Source organism: Danio rerio, chromosome 23 (genome assembly GCF_049306965.1).
Source record: "Danio rerio strain Tuebingen ecotype United States chromosome 23, GRCz12tu, whole genome shotgun sequence".
In the NCBI taxonomy this organism is placed as follows: domain Eukaryota; kingdom Metazoa; phylum Chordata; class Actinopteri; order Cypriniformes; family Danionidae; genus Danio; species Danio rerio.
The window spans coordinates 40,848,931-40,875,000 of NC_133198.1; the positions used below are offsets into that span (position 1 = coordinate 40,848,931).

The 26,070-nt window shown below is 30.4% G+C and overlaps 1 protein-coding gene across 11 annotated transcripts in view; it reads left to right on the top strand.

Moving 5' to 3' along the window:
* plekhg5b (pleckstrin homology domain containing, family G (with RhoGef domain) member 5b) overlaps positions 1 to 26,070 on the top strand; it is a 147,871-nt gene that overhangs the window by 86,647 nt on the left and 35,154 nt on the right. For 9 of the 11 annotated variants that reach the window (XR_012398684.1, XR_012398685.1, XM_017353688.4 and 6 more), the window contains 6 exons: positions 798 to 939; positions 1,228 to 1,327; positions 3,090 to 3,159; positions 5,120 to 5,211; positions 9,207 to 9,343; positions 9,778 to 9,944. Coding sequence is in view for 8 of the 11 variants with exons in the window: in XM_017353688.4 (XP_017209177.2) it covers positions 798 to 939; positions 1,228 to 1,327; positions 3,090 to 3,159; positions 5,120 to 5,211; positions 9,207 to 9,343; positions 9,778 to 9,944 (708 nt within the window). In the remaining 3 variants the exon portion in view is untranslated. Of the gene's footprint in view, positions 1 to 797; positions 940 to 1,227; positions 1,328 to 3,089; positions 3,160 to 5,119; positions 5,212 to 9,206; positions 9,344 to 9,777; positions 9,945 to 22,725; positions 23,074 to 26,070 lie in introns of those variants that run through there. The other 2 variants (XR_012398686.1, XM_073939310.1) reach the window with 1 other exon arrangement.

Genomic DNA, 26,070 nt, shown 5'->3' on the forward strand with positions numbered 1-26,070 from the left:
CTTGTTAAAAAAAAACAAAATTAATGGTCTGACTACCGAACCTTGCAGTACTCCATGTTTGTTTTTAGTAAGTATGTGACACTTTTGTGTTCTGAGGGGGTTTTGGGGCACTGGAGAAGCACTTTTACCATAAAGAGGCCATTTTCCACACTGTTTTTGAATTGCTTAGGGGTCTAAACGCTGCTCTTTTGTTATATGCAGGCCTGTATGGTTATAGTGTTGTTATGCTGACGTGAAAACAAGGAATTTCAAAACAAGACCAAATTTTTTAGCCTAACAAAGAGAAAGTAATCTGATCTGAGTTACTCTTTCTGCTTCAGATTTGTCTCTGTAAGTCACTTTGGACAAAAACGTTTGCTAAATGATTAAATATAAATGTAAATCTGGACTTAAATAAATATAGAGGGGAATCATCATTATAACAGTGAAAACTAACTCAATATTTTTAATGATTTCTTCAAGAAACTTGTAAAAAAAAAAAAAAAAATTAATGGTCTGACTACTGAACCTTGCAGTACTCCCTGTTTGTTTTTAGTAAGTATGTGACACACTTTTGTGTTCTGAGGGGGTTTCGGGGCACTGGAGAAGCACTTTTACCGTAAAGAAGCCATTTTCCACACTGTTTTTGAATTGCTTAGGGGTCTAAACGCTGCTCTTTGTGTCATATGCATGCCTGTATGGTTATAGTGACGTTATGCTGACGTGAAAACAAGGAATTTCAAAACAAGACCAAATTCTTCAGCCTGACGAAATGAAAGGAGCCTGGCCTAAATTATCTTTTTTCTGTGCTTCTGCAGGTTTGTCATCACCCCGACTGTCAGGAGCTGAACGGTAAAAGCCCTCTGCACCTGTGCGAGTCATGTGATTCTCGCTGTCACCTGGATGAGTCTGACAGCATGCACTTTGACAGACATCCCCGCTTCGACGTACAGCCACAAGGTAGCTAACCTGCAGGCACAAAAGCACTTGCGTTACACTCTGACAAACAGGTTTATTGCTTTATACAAATCAGTTTCACTCGAAAACAACTGGGACGGATTAGTATTTGTACAGTTAATTGTCGTCATTATCACAATTCAGCCATTTATTCACTTGACAGCATATTAATTGTAAATAAAATACTTTTAAGTATTTATCTTAAATAAATTAAATTCTTTGTAGTTTAAAGGTCCCGTGAAGTGCTTTGAAATATTAATTTTTATTCCATGTTTGACATAATCTTTTTAGGTTCTATCCTGGCACGAAATGTGTCGACACGTTCCTGTCCTCCTCGAACGAGCCCTCCTTCAGACCTGGAGGAGGACGAAGAAGCGAGCACTGAACGAGGGTCAGTCTTTGAAACTCAATCCTTGTGCAATTTCAGATAACGTATGAAAGTTTGACGTCCATATGCACCATGAGTGGCACAACATAGAGATGCAAAAATCCAAAATGTGTGTTTTTTGTTTTGTTTTTTGTTTTTGCACGAGAAGCATACAATTCAAACTGAAGCTGAATACTTGCGTACCTGAACAAAGTTTGCATACCCGATTTTTTTTCATGGAATTTATTTAGATTGATGATTTTACAACCACTGTTTGTTTAATTTTTGTTTTGTTTTAGGTTTTTTGTTTTGTTTTGTCTTCGTATTGTTTTATTATCCAGATTTTTTTTTTGTTTTTGCCTTTTTGTTTTGTTTTCATTTAGTTTTCATTTTCATTTCTTTTTTGTTTGTTTTGCTTTTTGTTTCAATTCCCCTTTTTGTTTCGATTTCCTTTTTTGTTTTATCTTTGGTTTGTTTTTTTTTATAAATTTTTAATAATTGTTTTTGTTTAGTTTTTTTCCATTTTGCTTTGTTTTTGTTTTGTTTTCGTTTTCACTTCTTTTTTTTCATCTTGAATGTTTTTTTTTTTTTTTTCATTTTATTTTGTTTTCATAATTTTTTTTGGTTTGTTTTGTTTATTTAAAAAAATTGTTTTTGTTTCATTTTTGTTTTGTTTTAAGTTAGTTTTTGTTTTGTTTTGTTTTGTCTTTGTATTTTTTTATCCAGAATCCAGATTATTTTGTTTTGTTTTGCTTTTTGTTTCAATTCCCTTTTTTTGTTTTGATTTCCTTTTTTGTTTTGTCTTTGTTTTTTTTTAAATAATTTTTTATTAATTTTTAATAATTGTTTTTGTTGAGTTTTTTCCATTTTGCTTTGTTTTTGTTTTGTTTTGTTTTTACTTCTTTTTTGTTTTGTTTAGTTTTTGTTTTGTTTTGTCCTGTAAAATACCCTATGTGGTAAAAATAAGAAAAAAAGTGTAGTTTGTTTAAAGTGTTTGTGTTTTTAGCCAATCTAATATGAAGCAATGGAAAAAAAACAGCTGCAAAATGAATTTCGTTATTATAGTGTGATTATCAAATCATAAAGGCTGCAATTTAGTTCAGTAAAACGTAATGCACATTTTGGATTAAAATGCAGTAAATGCTGCTCCACACTGACATATCTCTGCATATGTTGTGAGTATAGATCACTTATAAAGGGATAACCTACAACCCTATTACTAAATTTTTTAAATGATGAGCTTTTTTTTCTCCATGGTACTTTAGTTTCTTTTTGCAATAACACCTGAAAAAACAACACTTTTTATTTTATTTTATTTTCACACTGATATCACAGTATTCTTGTCTAAATTGTACAGCCCACCAAACAAGCAGCTGGTTCAGTCCTTTAAAAAACCCTATGTGGTACAAATAATAATACATTTATTAGTTAAAGTGTTTTTAGCAAATCTGATATGGAGCAATGAAAATAAATCAGTAGTCCTGCATAATGAATTACGATGTCCCGTGATTTTTAAAATGAGGGGCATATATTTTTTACATAACAACTAAAAAACAAAACATTTGATTTGCTTTCATTTGATTTTCACACTGATATCACAGTATTCTTGTCTAAATTGTGCAGCACCGCAAACAAGCAGATGGTTCAGTCCTGTAAAATACCATATGTAGTAAAAATAAGAGTGCATGTATTAGTTAATGCATTTTTGTTTTTCCTCTATTAATAGTACCTTCTTAAGTTGTGTGTGAGAGTTAATTGTTCAAGTTTTTTTTCTGTGCTCAAACAGAGAGCGTAAGGCAGGAGGCATAAAGCTGAAAGTGAGAGAAGGAAACAAGCCCCGACGTCACCACACTGATGTAAGTGCATTAGCAAAGACTCATGGGAAATGTCTGTTCCTGGCTGACTATACTCTAAAGGATGGTCTCAAAGAAAACAGGCATTCTACGCAAGTTTGGGATCTGTACAATGTTTTAAATGATTTAACAGAAGCCTCTGCTCACCAAGGCTGCCCTTTTTGATCGAACGTAAAATAAATTTGTTATGTATTATTATAATTTTGAATATGTTTTCTTATGTATGGAATGTAGTTTAATTATTATTTTTCTTTAATGCAATTCATTCATTCATTCATTCATTCATTCATTCATTCATTTTCCTATAGCTTAGTCCCTTTATTAATCAGGGGTCGCCACAGCGGAATGTTTATGTTTTACACAGCGAATGCCCTTCCAGCTGCAACCCAGTATGGGAAACATCTATGCACTCTCATTCACACACATACACTACGGACAATCTAGTTTATTCAATTGACCGATACCTTTATTCAATTGACTTGTGGGGGAAACCGAAGCACCTGGAGGAAACCCAAGCCAACACAGAGAGAACATGCAAACTCCACACAGAAATGCCAACTGAATCACCTGGGAATCAACCCTCTTGCTGTTAGGCGACAGTGCTAACCATTGAGCCATCGTGTCGCCCTTTGATGTGATTCATAGCTTAGTTTTCAGCATTGTTACTTCAGTATCACATGATCATTCTGAAATCATTATATCAACTGCTGCTCCTAAAGGATTATTATTTTTTTTGTTGTTGTTTTTTATAAATAAACTAATAAATACATTTATAAAATAAAATAATTACAACTAAATAAATCAAAAATAAATAAATATAAAATATGTAAAAATTTAATTAAAAAATTTTATTAAATTAATTAAAATTTATTAAATAAATAAGTTAAATGAATAAAATAAAAATAAATAAATAAAATTAAATTACAATTAAAATTAAATAAGTAGTTAAAATGTAATAAATATATAAATAAAATTAAAAATGTAATAAAAAAAATTTACTAAATAAATAAAAATGAAATAATTAAGATTATTAATAAATAAATAAATGAAGTATTAATGTAAAGGTATGTTTATTTTCTTTTTCTTTTCATTTTTATTTAATTAACATTTTTAAATAAATAAATAGACAAATGAATAAACAAATAAATAAATAAATGAATAAATAAAATAATAAAAATTAATAAATAAATTTTAAATAAATAAACATAATATATATAAAATTAAATAAATAAAAAATATTTAATAAATAAATAAAATAAATAACATTTAAATAAATAACAATTTAAAATTTATAAATTTGAATTAAATACATTTTCATTAAATAAATAAATAAAATTTTATGAATATATAAATAAAATAAAGTTAATAAATAATAAATAAATAAATACATCTTAAATAAAAAAATTAATTAATAAAAATAAAATTAACTAAATAAATAAAACATTTCTTAATAAAATTTTAAGTTAAAAAAATTTTATTAAATAACTAATAAATAAATAAAAATACATTAAATAAATAAAAAATATTAAAAATAAATAAATACATATTAAAAATAAATAAATACATATTTAAAATAAATAAATAATTTCTTTTTTTTTTACTTTCTTTTCAGAATACTAAATACATAACTACGTAATACAAAATACATTTTAAAAATACAATAAAATAAATGCAGCCTTGCATAATAGACTTCTTTTAAAAACAATACAAAAACTCTGGTCCCAAACCGAATGCACATTCATATTCCTCACCAGCAGTTTGACTGTGCAAGTAGAAACTTGAATGTGGTCTTCCCTGTGCAACGGTGAACAGGAAATGACACATCTTTGAGTCACCAGCTCCAGGATGCGGTCCATTAAAAAGATTTCTTAAGATTATCACATTTTAAGTTCAGCGTAAATGAATGCATGATGGTCTGTTTGATGTTCACCTTTGACCAGTGTTGTTTTATCGCCCCCTGTAGAACCCGAGGAGGGAGTGCTTCAGTCTCAAGTTTGACCTCAACATTGACATTGACACAGAGATTGTCCCCGCAGTCAAGAAGAAGACGTTACGGTCAGTTTGTGAATGAATCTAGGTAGTAGTCTAGGATTCGAACACACAACCTTAGTGCTTCAGGATAATAATAAATTGAGTAAATTAATTTAATTTAGTTATTAAAAAATAGGCAACAGTTCATGGAAATTGGCAATCATAAATCTTTATACCCAAATGTAAATTTTGGCATACCACAAGGATCAGTTTTAGGTCCAATGTTGCTTATAATTTACATTAATGATATATGTAAGATATCAGAGTTAAGTTTATTTTATTTGCAGATGATACAAGTATTTTTTGTTCTGGGAATAATAGGGTATATGCCGAAGTATGCTAGTAGGACTTTTAATTTGCCATTAACCTGGGTTAACAGCTTCCGGTAAACTGAATGCCATTGCAAAATTGGTCTGTTTTCTTTAAAAATCTGCAATCTCCACTGGCTGATTGATATCCAATATAAAGTGGGTCTCTGATTGTACAAGAAGCACTGCATTAAATTACATTTTCTCCACCATGTCTTTATAATATGAGCATTTATTTTACCCTAGTATATTCAATTGAGCTTCTGCGCTAACCTGCCGATTCTGACAGGCGCGTTCGAGTAAACAGCTTTTTGTCTCGTTTTACGTTTGAGCAACTAAATTAATGCCAAAGTCTGTTTAACCGATTGTATTTTAATTGCGTTACAACATCGATGCTGCAAAAGGAACCATATAAAATGGAAAAAAACTCAGAATAACAGGTCACCGGAAGTTTATCAGTTTGGGAACAACACTAGCTCGGCTTATACCCTATTTACCAAAACTTACGGAGTTGATTAAAACAGAAATTAATAAATGGAAATTGTGTTTTGACCTAAACAAATTGTCATTTAATATAAGTAAAACAAAGGTTATGTTATTTGGGAAATTAAAAAAGTAGTCATAATATAGATTTACAAATTGATAATGAAGTTATAGAAAGAGTATACTTAAGTTTCTTGGTGTTTTATTGGATCATAAAATTAGTTGGAAATCGCAAATAAATAATGTGATATCAAAATTAGTAAAAACTGTAGCAATAAAGCAAGATTTATCCTGGACAATAAATCAATGTGTGTATTATATAACACACTTATGTTGTCATACATGAGTTATTGTGCTGAAATTTGGGGGAATACGTATAAATTTAATTTACAATCCTTATGTACAATGCAGAAAAAAGTTATAAAACAAATCCTTTATTTTTTAAATTGAAGACACTTAAGTTCAATGATTTGGTTAAATTTAAAACAGCACAGTTTATGTTTAAAGCTTGGAATAAATTACTTCCGAAATGTATATAAAAGTTAGGGTAATCAGGGAAGTTATTGTATAACGATGGTTTGTTCTTTAGACTATCAAAAAATATCTAGCTTAAAAGGGCTAATGATTTTGACGTTAAAATGGTGTTTAAAAAAGTAAAAACTGCTTTTATTCTAGCCAAACTAAAACAAATAAGACTTTCTCTAGAAGAAAAAATATTATCAGACATACTGTGAACATTTCCTTGCTCTGTTAAGCAACACTTGGGAAATATTAAAAAAAACAAATCACAGGAGGGCGAATAATTCTGACTTCAACTGTACATTGCATAAGCAATAGATTTTTGTTTAATTTTATTTTAATTGGGAATAAATCATTGCATTGATTTGTGGTGACTTTTAATATGAAATATTATGCTATCTCATACTTCAAAAAACCTGCTGTTATGTTAAACTTTTTATAGACTGGAAAACTGAAACGAATCAAGTTTTCCACACAAATTTTAAAAAATATATGTGTTTCAACATTCACTGTAAGAAATAAAAGCTGGCTTCCTCACAATCGATTTGTGTTGTTTCAGCTTATTTTAGGTAGTTTAAACAAACAGCAAACATATTCTGAGTGTTTGTAAATGTCTCTTAAGCATTAAATCAGTATATTATTAGAATTTCTGAAGGGCCTAAACATTCAGCTTAGGCATTATATAAATAAGTAACTTTTTAGTTGGCAGTTAAAGTCAGAATTATTAGACCCCTTTAATTAATTTTTTTTTCTCTCTTTTGTTTTTTAATATTTCCCAAATGATGTTTAACAGAGCAAGGAAATTTTCACAGCATTTCTGATGATATTTTTTCTTCTGGAGAAAGTCTTATTTTTTAATTTCAGCCAGAATAAAAGCAGTTTTAATTTTTTAAAAACCATTTTACTCTGGGAAGATCATTTTTGATCATTTCTGATGGTGAGGAAGAAAAGGATATCAGCATAGCGTTGGAAAACTTTTAACAGAAATCTAATTTTGCATGCTGTCTTCATCAAATTTAATATATTAACGTCATGAAATACTTAGCTTTCAAGTCATAGTTTTTTTCTAGGACATTACATAAATGTTTTCCTGTGTTTCTATATGGAAAACAAATATTAAACACAATACAATTTTTTTCTCATGACTTCATAATAAATAACTTTTTATATTTTTTAACATGTAACGCCTCCTTTTACCACAGTAAAGCTCAAAGTGTCCTCTTTCCAATGATACATTTGTGGTTGTAGCTTACTGGAGTCAGGAATTGTTACTATTTAAAGTTAGGTAAGTGTAAATCCCCAAAATTGAGTGCTGGCTAACAGGTTAAGGTCAAAATTATTAGCCCCTTTAAGCTATATATTTTTTTCTGATAGTCTATAGAACAAACCATCGATATACAATAACTTGCCTAGTTAAGCCTTTAAATGTCAGTTCAAACTGTATAGAAGTGTCTTGGAAAATATCTGGTCAAATATTTTTCTGTCAGGAGGAATGGGCCAAAATTCCTTCAAACTATTGTGAGAAGCTTGTAGAAGGATGCCTAAAACATTGACATTTGAACTTATACATTTTAAAAAGCAAAGCTAAAAAAATAACAAGAAAATGTGTGCAAAATTTTGACTGTGTAGAAATTAATAAAAAATTCTCAAAAAATAAAAAAAAAATCTCATTATTCTGGCATTAACAAATTTAAATAATTTAGGTAATCCTAACGAATTTAAAATAGTAAACATTTAGTATGATTTACCATCAGACTTATTTTTTTTTTAATGGTTATGTTCCTTTTTTTAGAGTGTATGTAAACTTCTGGTTTCAACTATATATGCAATATATTCTCAGAATATGTCATCAGAAATTATGCAAAAAGTTGCAGAACATTTTTTTGCCAACCTCCCAGATGTACGTACTTTGTCTTTTTAAAGGTGTGAAAGGGTGTTTATTAGACTTTACAATGCTAGTAACTAGGGTTGGGTACCGAAACCCGGTACCATAATGGCACCTGTACCTTTGGAACCAATATGCGCCGGATCAAATCAGCATATGAATTTCAGTGCCTAATTTCGGTGCTGCAACAAGAACGTAAAGGTTGTACACCAGAAGCGCCTCAGGCCACAGAGAACCATCCAAGCGCCAAATGTTTCAGTTTAAATAACACGCGAATGTGCACGTCTGGTGTATGATGCTATCAACTGTCATGTGCGCGCCGTGCTGCGGCGCTTCCGCTGTGTGGCGCCCTTAAAAAGCATAAAGGTGTGCGTTAAGGGGCCACATAAGTAGGCGTTGTCAAACCATCTCTAAATGTTTAATTCTAAACAGCTTTGAGGGATACGGATGTCAGCCCTGTCAGTTGTTTGTTATTGTAGCTTATAGAAGGCAAAGCCGCAGTACGGCGCATGCGGCGAGCGACTCACTTCATCAACACGCAAGATCGATTTCATCTAATTTGCTTAAACTAAACATTTTACAGTATAGCTATATTTTACATGCAAGGATTCTGACACACCAACATGCATATTATTATAATGATAAATGTATATATTTTTTGTCGATTAATTTTGTGGCTAAAAAGTATCGGTTTAGGCACTGGTACTGTTTTAAAAGTATCGATTTAGCACCGGTATTGAAAAAACCTAAACGATACCCAACCCTACTAGTAACACTATGATTGCTTTGTAAATGTTAATTAATTTGATCATTTTGTTGTTTAGAGAGGTGCTTGGGCCCATTTTTGAGCGGAAGGGCATTGAATTGTTCCGAGTCGATCTGTTCCTGGATCAGTCCAACACTCCATTGTCTCTTGACTTCGAGGCGTTCCGTTTTGGTGGACGTTATCTCAAAGTGAAAGGTGAGAATGTTATTACAGATTGTGACATGGTTTGAAACGTATCTCATCCTCTTGTTCTAATCAACATCGGTACCAGTTTATCACAGGCACATGGTTGTATAGTCATGAATAGATGAAGTTACTACTGAAATGTCAATAAAATCACTTTGTTAAACTGTAGAGTTGAATTTGAACACCAAAATTCGACAGAGCAGAGTTCAACATCCTATAATGCAATTCACAACCGTTAATAAAACACTTGTTAATCACAAAACTATTAATTTACAGATATTTTTAACAGTGTGTATTGCATTCTGATATGTATTTTTTTCTGCATTTTAAACATTTAATAACATTTATGCATTATAAAATATTGTTCGGTCTGTTTGGTGAGCATAGCATTTTATAACATTGTTTGCTGTTGTAGTTGAATCTTTGTTTGTGTGTGTACACAGCTCGACCTGGCGATGAGCTGAAGGTGGAACAGAGTGTTAAGGATCTGCGCTCGCTCAGCCTGCCCAACATCAAGCCGTCAGTAGGGGGCAGCGTCTACATCCTCACGCCAGCCACTGACAAACCAGAGCACAGTTCCCTGCCCCGCAGAGACAGCGTCGACATACTGGTCAGTCATGCTGCTTTGTCTGTCTACACACACTCAAGCCTTTCACATCTTATCTTTTTTTTCTCTCTCTCTCTCTCTCTCTCTATTTTTGGAGCATTCTGACTTTAACTGCTACTTATTATTATTTGATTTTATTTATTATTTATTTTCCCCCCACTTTATTTACATTTTCTGCAACTGAGCAGGATTCACAATTACTATTACAGATAAAGAAAATACCTAAGATAGTTGACATGTATATGCACACACTTTATACAAATACAGTTAGTTTTGCACTGTTTATTTTTTCAACAGTGGTTAACTTTAGTGTTTTTAGTCATAATTTACTTTTATTTGTAATTTAGCTTTTTTACCCTGCAAAATAGTAGTTTTTTTATTTGGTTTTATTGAGTTGTAATATTTATTTATATTTTTGCATTTTTTACGATTACAAAATATTTTAATTAGCATTTTTAATAAAATAAATAATATTTAATTTAAAAAAAAATAATATTTTATTTTATTTGAATTTTTTATTTTATTATTACATTTATTTTTTTATTTTTTTTTTACATATTTTGCAATTACAAATTAAAATTTTGTAATATTTTGCAATTACAAAATATAATATTTTGCAATTATAACATTTAATTTATTTATTTTTGTACGATTAATTTTTAGTTTTTGCCCTATTTATTTTTACTACGGTGTTTTACTTTAGTGTTTTTAGTCTTAATTTAGTTTTGTTTGTATTTCTTTTTTAAGCCTCCAAAATATTCTTTTTTTATTTGGTTTTATTGAGTTCTAATATTTATTTAAATTTTTTTGCTGTATTTTATTTAATTATCCTAACACAAATCTCTTGTAGTGCTTTTAGTCATAATTTAGTTTCCCAACACCATTTCCCCCTCTTCTCTCTCTAAAGTAAACAGTTTGCTTTTCTCCTTCTAGACATATACATTTCATGATTTCCAAACACCTCAGTTCCTCTTCCTTTTAAGGTGGCAGTTTTTTGTAAACCATCCTCTTCACAACACATGACCTCATACAGGAAGTTTAGTAAGTGTATCTCCGCCACTTGAGGAGATTCTGTGGTATTTTCGAGCTCTTTTTCTGCAGAAATGACTGAGTACTCTTTCAACATCACAGGGCTAAATTTCCCCTGGCTCTGCTGTAATACCCAGTAAAGATTCACTCATGGAAAAAGACAAGCCTGAACGCAAGTCCATGTGTGCAGGTACAAACATGGACATCCAGGCATCTGAGAGATAATTGTTGGCCTGCTGATGAATTGTTTTGCTGTGATTTGAGGCTGAATCTTCAGGCTTAGCAATAAAAAAACTTCAGAGCGGAGGGTTCAGGTTGTGTCATCCCCATCAGGCTTTTGCTTTGCTCTGGATGAATTTCAGTTACGTAACATCATAAAACAAGCCCATGCGTGTCGGAAGAGTATTGCGCAGGTATTGCATTTGTTTTTCTAGGTTTTCTGAACTGGCTAATTAGGAAGAAAACCTCACCGCTCAGACACTGAATTTGATTTACTTCCTTTAATTCGAGTTAAACCAAAAATTCATATTTAATCACTATTTATTCACCCTAAAGTGCTTTCAGAACTATTACGAGTGTCTTTTTTCTATTGAGGACAAAAGCTCAATGATCAGACACTGAACTGGATTTATTTAATATTTTTTTTACTATAAATGGATAATTTACCAAAAAAATCATATTTAATCACTGTTTATTCACCCTAAAGTGCTTCCAACACTTGTATGAGTGTTTTTTTTTCTGTGGAGGACAAAAGCTGAATTTGATTTATTTAATATTTTTTATTTACTATAAAAGGATAATTCACCCAAAAATTCATATATTTTTTAATGAGTTTCTTTTTTCTGTTGAGGACAAAAGCTCAATGATCAGACACTGAATTTTATTTATTTATTTATTTATTTATTTATTTATTTATTTATTTTTTCTTTAAATGGATAATTCACCCAAAAAATCATATTTAATCCCTGTTTATTTACCCTAAAGTGCTTCCAAAACTTGTATGAGTGTTTTTTTTTCTGTGGAGGAAAAAAGCTGAATTTGATTTATTTAATATTTTTTTTAACTATAAAAGGATAATTCACCCAAAAATTCATATTTTTTTTAAATTAGTTTCTTTTTTGAGGACAAAAGCTCAATGATCAGACACTGAATTTTATTTATTTATTTATTTATTTATTTATTTATTTATTTATTTATTTATTACTTTAAATGGATAATTCACCCAAAAATACATATTTAATCCCTGTTTATTCAACCTAAAGTGCTTCCACAACTTGTATGAGTGTCTTTTTTCTGTTGAGGACAAAAGCTAAATGATCAGACACTGAATTTTATTTATTTATTTATTTATTTTATTTTATTTTATTTTTTATTTTTTACTTTAAATGGATAATTCACCCAAAAATACACATTTAATCACAATTTATTCACCCTAAAGTGCTTCCAAAACTTGTATGAGTTTCTTTTTTCTGTTGACGACAAAAGCTCAATGATCAGACACTGAATCTGATTTATTTAAAAGATATATATTTTTTTACTTTAAATGGATAATTCACCTAAATATTCATATTTAATCACTGTTTAATAACCATAAAGTGCTTCCAAACCTGTATGAGTTTCTTTTTTCGGTTAAGGACAAAATTTTTAGTGATCAGACATTAAACTTTATTTAGTTAGTTATATTTGCCTTTAAACAGATAGCTAACTTTAAAAATGAATATTTAATTACGCAATTCAATTAATCTTTATTTCTATGGCACTTTTACAATGTAAATTGTGTCAAAGCAGCTTCACATAGAAGTTCTAGTACATTGAAACTGCGTCAGTCCAGTTTTTAGAGTTCAGTTTAATTCAGTTCAGTGTGGTTTAATATTCACTGCTGAAAGTCCAAACACTGAAGAGCAAATCCATCGATGCGCAGCTCCACAAGTCCCAAACCAAGCAAGCCAGTGGCGGGAAACAGACTTCACCAATTGACGAAAGTGTAGGAATAACTCACCCTAAAGTCGTTTCAAAACTGTTTAGTTTTTTTGTTGAACACAAAAAAAGATATTTTGAAAAATGTTGGAAATTGCTAATCTTAGACTTGGAAACCTAAAACCATTGACCTCAATAGTATCCACTGGGACATTTTTCAAAATATCTTCTTTTGTGTTCAACAGAAGAAAGCAGCTCAAACTGGTTAGTGATGAGTAAAGGCTGATTTATACTCTGTGTTTGCTAGTTTGCTGGAGTGCGCGCAGCGAATGTGATGTCATTCCACAGTTGGCAGAGGTTCGCTTTGGGTGTTAGGATTACTAAATGAAATGATCATTTTTGGGTGAACTGTCCATATTTCCACAAAGACACAGAAGGTCATCGTTTCTACTTCTACTTTCGCAGACGTGGCTTCTGGGGTCATTCGTGGATTGTGGTTTTGCATGTTATACACATTTACTCGATAAGGTAGAATTTGCATCATGGTATCAGCTGGCTAATTTTTTAGGTTCCACCACCCCCTAGTTTTCCAGCAGGACATTACTTATCATTCCATTACGCAGTTCTCATTGTTGTTGGCCATTATATGCAAATAACACAATGTGTGAACTTTTTAAGGAATGGATTTATTTTTTAGCATTACATTAGACTGAGTAAAGAAGTTAGCAGCATCCAGATAGATTTCAAATGTATTTTCCAGTAAAAATTAATTGCTATTTTTTTTTCCTTTACACAAATGTTTTGATTTTTAAAATGTTTTTGAAAATAGCCTCTTAATCTTGCCAAGGTGGCGTTTGTTTGATAAAATATATATATATATATATGTAAAATTATATTAGTGCATATTTTATTATAATTGAAAACAACTGTCTACTTTCATATATTTAAAAATTTTATGAATTCCTCTCGTTTTACATCCTTTATCATTTATTATTTTATAATAATGATTTTGATGATGATGATGATGATTAATAATAATAAAGACAAAAATAATAATAACATTAAAATAAAAAATAATAATTAATATTATTATTATTAATACATCCTCATCATTATCATTATTATTATTATTATAACTGTTATTATTATTTATTATTATTATAATTATATATTTTATATATATATATATATATATATATATATATATATATATATATATATATATATAACTGTTATTATTATTAGGAAAAATGATGAAGATAATGATAATAATAATTATTATTATTAGTTTTATTATTTTTTATTAATTATTATCATCATCATCATCATCATTATTGTTATTATTATAACTTATTTCTATTCTTATTTATTATTATTCATCATCATTATAATCTTTATTATTTTTCTTACTCTTCTTCTTATTATTATTAATGATCATAATCATCATCACTATTAATATTATTATTGTAAATCATCATTGTTATTATTACCATTATTGCTATTATTTTTTTTATCATCATTATTATTATTGTTGTTGTTGTTGTTATTATTTTTATTATAATTAACAATGATGATAATAATGAATATAAAAATAATAATATTATTATTATTATTATTATTATTATTATTATTATTATTATTATTATTATTACTATTATTACTGTTATTGCTATTATTATTATTATTATTATTAATCATCATTATCATTATTATTACTTTTATTATTATTAATCATCGTCATCATCATCATCATCATTATTATTTATTTATTTATTTATTTATTTATTTATTTATTTATTTATTTATTTATTTATTTTATATTATCAACAAAATTGAAAGGCCTAATTTTGGAAGCCCTCAATTATTTTCCCCAATTCTTCATGATGAATGGATGGTTTAAAAAATAATAATTCATAATTACATTTTTAAAAATGCATCAACAATATAAATGTATTTATTGTAAATTCAGCACACTAGCCATTACTTTCTTTAAAAAGGATGGTACTCAGCCCAAATTATTGAACAACAAATAATATACCCCTACTTCATAACATTAATATCTTTGACCACTATGAATTCTTTGCACCTGCTCTTACCCAGTTAACTTCACTTCACCTTACTGGTATATTATAATGATTGCTCTGACATTATTAATATATTAAAATCTCTGCTGATGTGCACAAACCGTCTCAATATCCCACTGCTGGAATCCTCAGCTCATCCGCCAGCTATTCTGTTGGAATTTTTATGAGAGCAGCTCTGTTTTTGTCTGCGAGCGCGTTTGACCTGTATGTGGTAACTCGCCCACTGTGCCTTGCCCCCTCACCAAAGTCTGACCTTTAGAAAGAAACCCATAACCCCTGGGATTATTGGTGCGGCGCTGACTCCAGGACTCCTCTTTGAGGTTTGATTGGCCAGATCCTGTGACCTTTGAAGCACCAGCGTTTGATGTCGTGTGATGACTTTTACAATCCCAGAGGCTGAAAGACAAGTGTATCGCGAAAGCAGGTTTTCCGAATGCTGTTTTCTTCAACGTAACTTTGATTTAGATGTTCTTATAACACAAGCATCTGTAAATATCACGGCCCTCTTGTGGCCAAAATTTTTAATTATTTGCCCTCATGTGAATGTTTTCTATATCAAATATTTCTCAAATGATGTTTAACAGTGCAAAACAATTTTCACTGAATTTCCTTTAATGTTTTTTTTTCTTCTGGAGAAAGTCTTATTTGTTTATTTCGGCTAGAATGAAAGCAGTTTAAATGATGTTTAAAACCATTTTAAGGTCAATATTATTAGCCCCCTTAAGCAATTTTTCGATTGTTTACAGCAGGGGTTTTCAAACTGTGGGTCGCACAGTGAACAAAGGTGGGTCGCGCAACGTCACATAGCTGCAGCTATATTTACATTGCAGTGAATCAAATATCTAAAAGCTGCCAGAGAAGCATTACATTGGGAAACAGTGTGTTTGATCAGATGTCGGTCAGTGAACTGGGTATCAGAGGTCTGGATAAACTGCAGACTGCAGGAAATGAGTCTTTTCCTCTTCCCATTTGAACTCTCTGATAAGAGACTGGTTCAAAAGTGTATTAATATCACAGGGTAGAGGTGAGTGTCGGAGCAGACAGATTTAATCAGCATCATTTTTCCCTCCCTAAAGGATTCAGTTGTTTAATGTTTTGTTTAAGCTGTATAATAACTATTCCAAGCTTTGAGCCAAAAATGCCCGTATTGCATATCTCTGATTCTCAATTTCACACATTTAGCAAGAAACCAGAGCAAACAGTAGTAATCAGCTGTTTACCTGTGATATCAACAAAGAAGAGATCTCTTGACCCCCGCGTGTGATCGGCACTCTTGTGGAGTTAACACAATTACCATGCAATTAGTTTCTGACTGTTAACACTCAGTGTTTGCAGACAATAGAACAAAACATGACTTAAGACAAAACGGCTCTTATCTTCATGGGAAACTAGCGGGATCAATCTGAAATCTTTAAGACAATGTGAAAATTTCCTTTTATAGTATTTAGTTAATTCTGTATTATGTTTTGTAATAAATTATGATTGTTATACCACGCTTCAATAGCAAAAACAACCGTAAGTGCATACCATGGTAAATGTATTTAACATGCTATCAATTTAATACAAATAATACAATCAGAAGGAATATTTTGTGACATATTTAGCTTTTTTCTAAACAAATAAATTAAGTGATTTTAGATTGTATTTAATTCATTACATTTATCTATTATAGTGTGATGTGTTGGATTAAGGTAATGAGGAAAATGTCTCATTGTTTTAAAATAATAATAAAAAAAAACGTTATTTGACTTTTTTGCCATCAAGTGTAATGGTCAACATTTTTTTATTCTACATTTCATTCTAGTTATTTGTATATAAAGTGAACAGAATAAGATATTTATTTATAATAATAAGATATTTATATATTTATTCGCAACAACATAATTGAAACATGAATGAACCCAATAACGAACCCTGATGCACCTCATAATTTTATATTTGTATACAAAGTAAAAAGAATGGGATATTTTTGATACTGCTCCAAGATAAATGTACTCAAAGTGAAATTAGAACGGACCTAATAGTGAGCCCTGATGTGCCTCATAGTTTTATATTTGCATATAAAGTAAAAAAATGTTTAAATTTTTTGGATACTGCTTCAAGATAAATGTACTCCAAGGGAAACTAGAACGGACTCAATAGTGATCCCTGATGTGCCTCTTAATTTTATATTTGTATATAAAGAAAAACAAATGGGATATTTTTGATACTGCATCAAGATAAATTTACTTCAAGTGAAACTAGAACAGACCCAATAGTGATCCCTGATGTGCCTCATAATTTTATATTTGTATACAAAGTAAAAAGAATGGGATATTTTTGTTACTGCTCCAAGGTGAATGAACTCAAAGTGAAATTAGAACGGACCTAATGGTGAGCCCTGATGCACCTCATAATTTTATATTTGTATATAAATTAAAAAGAATGGGATATTTTTGATACTGCTCCAAGGTGAATGTACTCAAAGTGAAATTAGAACGGACCTAATGGTGAGCCCTGATGCACCTCATAATTTTATATTTGTGTATACATTAAAAAGAATGGGATATTTTTAATACTGCTTCAAGATAATTGTACTCCAAGGGAAACTAGAACGGACCCAATAGTGGTCCCTGATGTGCCTCTTAATTTTATATTTGTATATATAAAAAAATAATGAGATCTTTTTTGATACTGCAAGATAAATGTACTCGAAGCGAAATTAGAACGGACCTTATAGCGAGCCCTGATGCACCTCATACTTTTATATGAAGATAAAGATTTAAATTTAGATTTGTTTTGCAATCTGATCATCATCATCTAGTGAAGAGCTGTTTTGAGTATCTGCAGTAGGAGGGATCATCATCTGTGTGTTACAATGCGGACAAAGACTTGAGATGGGAGGAGTATTGAGATTGATGAAGTCAAAAAGCAAAAGCATATAAAGTTCTCTCATCTTGAGCACATGTCAGGGTTTCTTGCTGGTCTCTTGGCTCTGTTCTTCGGATGTGCACTGCTGTGGTTTAGTGTAGGACATCCACTTTAATGCCCAGCAGGCCCTCGTGTTTGGATCATGGTGCGTTTTGGACGTCTGTCCTCATGGCACAGCTGGGATCTTCTCCACATGGATCCTGGTTTGCCGAGTCAAGTTTCTGTCAAGAGTCCCTCACTAACAAAGTGTCAGGTAAAAGCAGTTTATCATACTCCATGAGTGTGATTTATTCATTTATTTATTCATTTATTTCATTTTATGTTATTTATATATATATATATATATATATATATATATATATATATATATATATATATATATATATATATATATATATATATATATATATTTTTTTTTTTTATTCCAATGCTTTACATAATTTATTCAGTTACATATATTCATTATACATATATATATATATATATATATATATATATATATATATATATATATATATATATATATATATATATATATATATTTTTTTTTTTTTTATTCAAATGCTGCACATCATTTATTTATTATTTTTTTCATTAATTTACTTATTTGCTTACAGATATATTTATGTAACAGACCCTTGAAAACCTCTAAAATGAATTTATGCCAATCAGTAGAGAGAAATATTTTATAATATTTGTTTAGTTTATTTTATGCTATTTATTTATTATTATTTTTTTAATTATTATTTATTATTATTTTATTTTATTTTTTTCCATTAATTTACTTTTCTTTACAATTATAAAGACACTTCAAACACCTAAGATGAATTTATGCCCATCGGTAGAGGGAATATTAAATCTAGTTTTTTTTTATTTTATATTATTCCAATGCTGCACATCATTTATTCATTCATTATTTTTTTCCGTTTATTTTCTTATTTCTTTACTATTATATAATTACAACAGACACTTAAACAATCAAGATGAATTCATGCCCATCGGCATACATTTTTTTAAATTCAATGTTTTTATTTTAATGATGCACATCTATTGTCATGCTTTATATATATGAATAATAATAATAGTAGTAATATAATAATAATAATATACACACACACGCACATATATATATATATATATATATAAAATATAATTTTATATATATATATATATATATATATATATATATATATATATATATATATATATATATATATATACACACACACACAACTACTAAGAAAATGTCACTGAAAGCACAGCTGATTATTCAGATGATTTTGCGGAAGTCATAAAATTTTAATTCATTTTATTTGTTTAATTTTGTTTAATTCTGCATTAAAGTCTACTGTATATTCAACATACTTTTAAACAAGGTCCATGATGGTTCACACTTGTAGCTTCATTGTTGTTTCAATGACTGGTTGACCTCCTTTCCAGCATCGTTTGAATTGCTCCACATTTGGCCAATGTTTGGCCGGAATAGGAAGATGCAACGTGGTGATGTGTAATGGAAACTGAATGTACACGTAATGGAATCCACTGAGCATCATTAGACACAAGTCTGGGCCTCGGTGCTCGACAGACACCGTTATCTGCTCGGACGATAAGACTGTATCGCTGTGTTGATCACTGATTAATCATCTGTCCTTAAGCGTCAATGGCTCTTTGTTCTGCCTCCGCTTTGACTAATTGAAGTGGGCGACACTATGGGTGTCGTTGACCCTGAGACAAGTCCTGTGTTGACACTCAAGGTAAAGTTAGTAGATGAGAAGTGACCTGGTCAGTTTGGTGTTTGTCTAACATGTTTTTTTTTACTATTATTTAAGCTTTTCTATTTCTCTTTCTTTGTTTCATCATTGGTTTAAGCTTGATCAAAAGCTGCTTTTATCCAGAGTTAAACTATGTTGTTTAGAGATGTTTTGAGTTTAAAAAAAAGCCACTGCATGAATCATTTCCCAGTAATCAGGGTCTCGTATTCAAGGTTTAGGAGTATGTTGTGGTCAGTAGTCAAATTTTAACTAGGTGGAAAAAAGATTGATAGCTGATTACTCAGCTGTGGGATTTAAAGTTACCGCACTAGTTTACTTTTAATCTGACTTTTTAATCTGTCTTTTTAAAAGTAGATTTATTTTTTCATTCCTTTTTTCATTTGTTTGTTTGTTTTTTCATTTGTTTATTTGTCCATCCATCAGTTTGTCTGTCCATTCGTTCATTTGATTGTGCGTTCGTTTGTACCTTCATTCATTTGTTTGTTTAGTTTGTCTGTCTGTCCATTAGTTTGTCTCATTGTTTGTTAGTCCGTTTGTTTGTTTGTCCACTTGTTTGTTCATTCATTTGTTTGTTTGTTTGTCTGTCTGTCTGTCTGTCTGTCCATTAGTTTGTCTGTCCACTCATTCATTTGTTTGTTCGTTCGTTTGTTCCTTCATTTGTTTGTTTTTTTATTTGTCCGTTCATCCGTTCATTTGTTTGTTCATTGTTCGTTCATCTGTCTGTCCATTTGTTCGTCCATTTGTTTGTGCATCTGTTTGTTTGTCGCTTCGTCCGTTTGTTTGTTCGTCTGTTTGTCCGTTTGTTTGTTCATTCGTTTGTTTGTTTGTTTATTCATTTGTTTGTTCGTTCATATATTTTTGTTTGTTCATTCATTTGTTTGTTCATATGTTTGTTTGTTTATTCATTTGTTTGTTCATTCATACATTTTTGTTTGTTCGTTCATTCGTTTCTTTGTTCGTCTGTTTCTCTATTTGTTCTTCCGTTTGTTTGTTTGTTTGCTTGCTTGTTCATTCATTTGTTTGTTTGGTTGTTTTTTGTTTGTTTGTTCATTTGTTTGTTCGTTCACCCGTTTGTTTGTTCTTTGTTCGTTCATTTGTTTGTTCGTTTCTTTGTTCGTTCATTTGTTTTTTCGTTTATCCGTTTGTTTGTTTGATTGTTTGTTTTTTGTTTGTTCGTTTGTCTGTCCATTCCTTCATTTGTTTGTTCATAAATTTTTCTTTTGTTTTTTCATTATTTATTTAATTCTTTTTTTACCTTCATTTGTTTGTTTGTTCGCTCTTGTTTATTAGTTTGTTTGTTTGTTTGTACATTTGTTTATTTATATATTCTTTAAGTTATTTTATTTCATTTTATTTAAATATTTTACGTATGAAATCTGTGCATCCACTCAGATACAATAATGATTTTTTTTATTTGACCTTAATTAATATTAAAAAAGGACAATTGAGATTTATTTTAACAAACTTTTTTTGCAGATTTTGCTGTTGAGTAAATTAATTGAAGCATATTTTTTTCTGCTTGCACTATTGAAGGATTCTTTAATATTTTTTGATGTGAACTTGGATTTCAAATTGAAGTTGCCTGTATCTTTGAATTCTTGATCTATATTTTGTCTTTCTTTCAACCATCCAGTTATTTGAGACTTGTCGTAGCAAGTATTATGGTCTGGGATTTTCCCCAGTTTCATATTGCCAAGGTCATTTCCTTGTAACTTTTAGGAAAGAAAAGGATGCTGGGAAGTCATTCAATGCACAGGAATGACACACTGTTCTCACTTTCGATTCATTAGAAAACATGAGGATCATTTGAAACTCCCTTTAAATGATGTCTAGATATTTATAAGATAAAATATAATTAGGATATTTAATTAAGTCAAGATATTTACGTTTTTTTTAATGTACCAGTTAATTTTAAGACTTTTTTTTCTTCAATCTAAAGTAAACATTCAAAATAGATAGATAAATGTAGATAAATGTAGATAAATGTTGTTGCATGTTATCTGTTTATGTATGTTGTTTTCTATAACAATACATAGTTTTAAAGAAACAACCTGCAATGAGCCATAAATCTCCAATTAAACAGCACTTAAACAGACCACACTTCACAGCGTTATTCAGGTCTTCTGAAGCATATGTTTGTGCATAGTTTAACATTATTCTACAAAAAAGTATTTTTTCTTAAATGGCTGTTTGAAGTATTTTCTACATTATGCTGTGATATAAATTCCCAAAATACTCCATACTTTTATATTGGATAATGTTCAGTTTTTGAGCTAGAAATATATGCAAATTAGCATATTTCTAAAATGAAATAATGCCTTGTTTGTTTATTTAAACATACATTTTTAGAAAAAAAAACATTATTTACCTCCTAAAGTAAGCTTTTTTTTTACTTTTTAATTACGATTTTTTAACATATATTTTTTCAGAACAACCCCTGCAGATGAGCAAATAAAATTATAAAATAATAATAATATTGTAAATTTTAATATAATTAAAAATAAAAATGTTAAAAAAAATAAAAAAAATAAAATAAATAAAGAGTACTGCCATCATAAATACTTTTCAGGGGATACATTTGTACATCAAGTTACTTAGTGTCGTACTGTAGTTACCTCAGATTACAATGGTGATAGGTTGATTAACCTCTAAATGTACACATCTAAATATCTTGTAATACTTTCCCACCTCTTCAGAAAATTATCAGTTTCATTTGTAGATATGCAGTCATTTTTTTCCATTACATAGACATGTTTAAATCTCTGTATCCAATCTCTGAGTCACATCTGGACGACCTTCTTCCATCCAATGTACTGTCATATATATTTTTGCAAGCAGTAGTAACATCCTTTGTACAAATCTTGTTTCTTCTTTAAACTTTGGATGAATTCGTATTCAAAAACATGTTGGCAGACAGACATTGATGTTTTTAAGCCTCCAGGATGTGTTCTCCCTTCTCCCCTCCCACTTCACATGTGACCCTCTGTCTTTAAGCAGCCACACCTCTCTTTCCTGCCCCACACAATGGGACAAGATCCTCCTAGTTGCCATGACGTTTGGGCTGTCTTATTCAGTAATGCAGACAGAGAAGCTCAGTCGGACGGCTTTACCTCTCATTGCAGGTTGAGCTTTATTATGAAACTTAAACAAACCTAGAAGCGAACCCTGATACACCTTCATCATTATATAGGAGTCTGAGGGAGTGCTGATTTAAAAATCATTTTGGACACCACATTTTGGCTCAAGAACACTTGTCTGGGGAGTTGCTGGATCTGCAGTAGTTGTGTTTTTGTGAGCGTTTTGAGGAGAGGAGGCTTTGAGTGACCGTAGCAGCTGGCTCTAGCATGGGTCAGGCTCCGTGAACCCGGCTGAGAGATTACCATGGTCTACCTCTCATTTGACATGCCGCTCGATTCCATGGTGAGTAGATCAGATGCTTTGGGAACTCTGTTACGCTTCATAAATTCAGTCAGTTCATCCATAGGATGTAATCTGCAATCACAGCTGATCCTAAAATAAGCTTGAATGAAACTTGAGCTTTTAAGGTTCATTTATTTCTTTATTTGTGCAGCGATTAAAGGGATGTTTGTTGTTCAAAAGTTCAAATAAGGGAGGGGAAAGCTGAATATTGATTTACTGATGCATGTCAATTATAAATGTGTCGCTCTCACTCGAAAGCTTTCCTTAGATGTGGTGTTTTGTGCTCATGTGTGCTGCCCATTGATGTTTTAAAGTAGTTTTCTTCTCCGTTTTTTATGATATAAATATATTATATATATATATATATATATATATATATATATATATATATATATATATATATATATATATATATATATATATATATATATAATATAATATAATGTTGCAGGAATGTATTATTTGTTTATGGGAAAATTTTGCATCTATAGTCGTCCCTTGGTTTTTCAGTTTGCAGTGGTGTAAAATACTTGAGTAAATGGACTTCGTAACTTAAGTATTTTTTTGGCTACTTTGTACTGAGTATCAAAAATATAAGCAACTTTTACACTGAAAAAAGTATTGCATGCAGAACTGTTGCAAACAATTTATTTGTGTTGAATTTACACAAATTAAGTTTAATAATGTTCAACTTAATTTGTTTGTTTAAAGTTGGCCCAAATAAATTGCTTACAACCACTTGACGTAAAAAAATTGAGAAAATCCAAGGAATCATCTTTAACTATTTTTTTCCAGTGTACTTTCTACTTGACTACATTTTTGATTGAATATATGTAATCTTTACTCCACTACATTTGAACGGACACTTATCGTTACTCATTACATTGTGATTGTGCACGACAAGTCGGCATCTTTATGTAGTGTGCAGGATGTAGTGTCTACTTTGTTTGCCACGAACCATGAAAAAAAAAGTGCTTTTAAGAATTCATCCTCAAATTTGAGAAAACACATTGAGGTAAGAGTCTATTTAATGTTAATTTAATGTGAATATATTCAAATTGTGTCTGACTTTACAATGGTATTGCAAGCATAATGTTAACAAAAGGTAATACAGTTATTGATATGGCAAAAACCACTGCGACATAACATGACTATATTTTAGCTTAATTAGCAGTGACATGCTTATTAGTATAGTTAAATAAAAATATTGCCCTCCTCTGAGTAGACATGGGCTGGTATAAGATTCCGACTAAGATTATGATAACCTTGGATAAAAATATCACGGTTTCACGGTAAAGGGATTGCTGCTCTAAAATATATTCTTTTTAATGTCTGGGTAAAAAAACAACGACAAAAAATCCCTTTTAAACACAATAAATTTTATTTTGAGAAACATTTAAAATATTTTGGAGCAGTAAACGTGTCAGGCTAAATGAATTATTGATTTCTGCGGTCTTCATTTGTATAAATTTAAATTTAATTTAAAACAGCATCTTTTCTGCTGAGATATTGTTGTCCTAAAAACAAAACAAAAATGAAAAGTAAATAAAAAATCGGACACATACCTTATGGTATGGGAAAAAACGGTATTGCAGAAATTTTTTTTAAAACCTTGACTTTTCCAAACCATGGTATACCTTGAAATCGGTAATTGTCCCATGCCTACTGAGAGGTGAATCACATCAAAGTCAGTTATGAACTTATTTTTTTTTTTTTACTACATTTTACAACGTTTAACTATTTTTTATTATTATTTTTTTTAGTGTTTTTTTTTTTAACATTTGAGTTTGACTGAGACTATAAGTTCTATTTTGCGCTGCCATTTTAAAATATTAAGGTGTTAAATTATTTAGATTAGATTCAACTTTATTGTCATTACACATGTACAAGTACAATGCAACGAAATGCAGTTTAGGTCTAACCAGCAGTGCAATAGCAATAAGTGCAGGATACAGGTATGAGTTAAAAAGTGCAGTTATAGAAAAACTATGGTGATATTTACAGATGGATGTACTATGAACATTATATACAGGTTGTATTAGCTATGAACAGAGATTTACAATAGATGAATAAGAATATGTGTACAGGTTGCTATTAATAATCAGAACTGTGCAGATAAATAAACATAATTACAAATGTATATGTGCAGTGGGTGTGTACAAAATTACAAATGTCCATGTGCAGTGGGTATGCACAGTTCAGTAAGTAAATCAGTGTAATGTAGTGCAATGAATATGTGCAAATTTTCAATGTGCAAATGTTAAATAGTGCAGTTATTGTGAGGAGTTTAAGTAAGAGGAGTGTGGGGGGTGTATTGGGGGGGCAAAAGAGTCAGTGAGGGGCAGAGTTCAAGAGGGAGACAGCTCTGGGGAAAAGCTGTCCGGGGGAGCCTGAAGCGCCTGCTAAAATGTATTTCTGTATTAAGAAATACAACCTTTCTTGTGTTCTTTCCGCCTACAATCAGTATGAGTAAAATACTTAAGTTTTTTAAAAACGAATACTTTAATAATTTACTCAAGTCTTATTGGAATTGGTGACTTGCAACTTGTAATGGAGTAATTTGTACAGTAAGGCATCTGTACTTTTACTCACTCAAGTATGGTTTTCAGATACTCTTTACACCTCTGTCAGTTTGTCCATGAAAGTGGGAATCTGGAATAACAGCTGATCTTAAAATGAGTTTGAATGAAATGCGAGGTTTTATTTAGCTTTAAGATTGATTTATTTCTTTATTTGTGCAGCGTAAAGAGTATTAAAGTGATGTTCGTTGTTCAAAAGTTCAAATAAGTGAGGTGAAGGCTGAATATTGACTTAATGATTCATGCAGATTAAAGATGTGTAGCTCTCAATAGAAAGATTGTTTTTCTGATGTGGTGTTTGTTGCATATGTGTGCTACACTGTAAGAAATAAATCCGTAAAATTTACGGTAAAAAAACAGCAGCTGTGGTCGCCAGTACTTTAAAAGTAATTTTTCATTTTTACGATTAATTACCGTA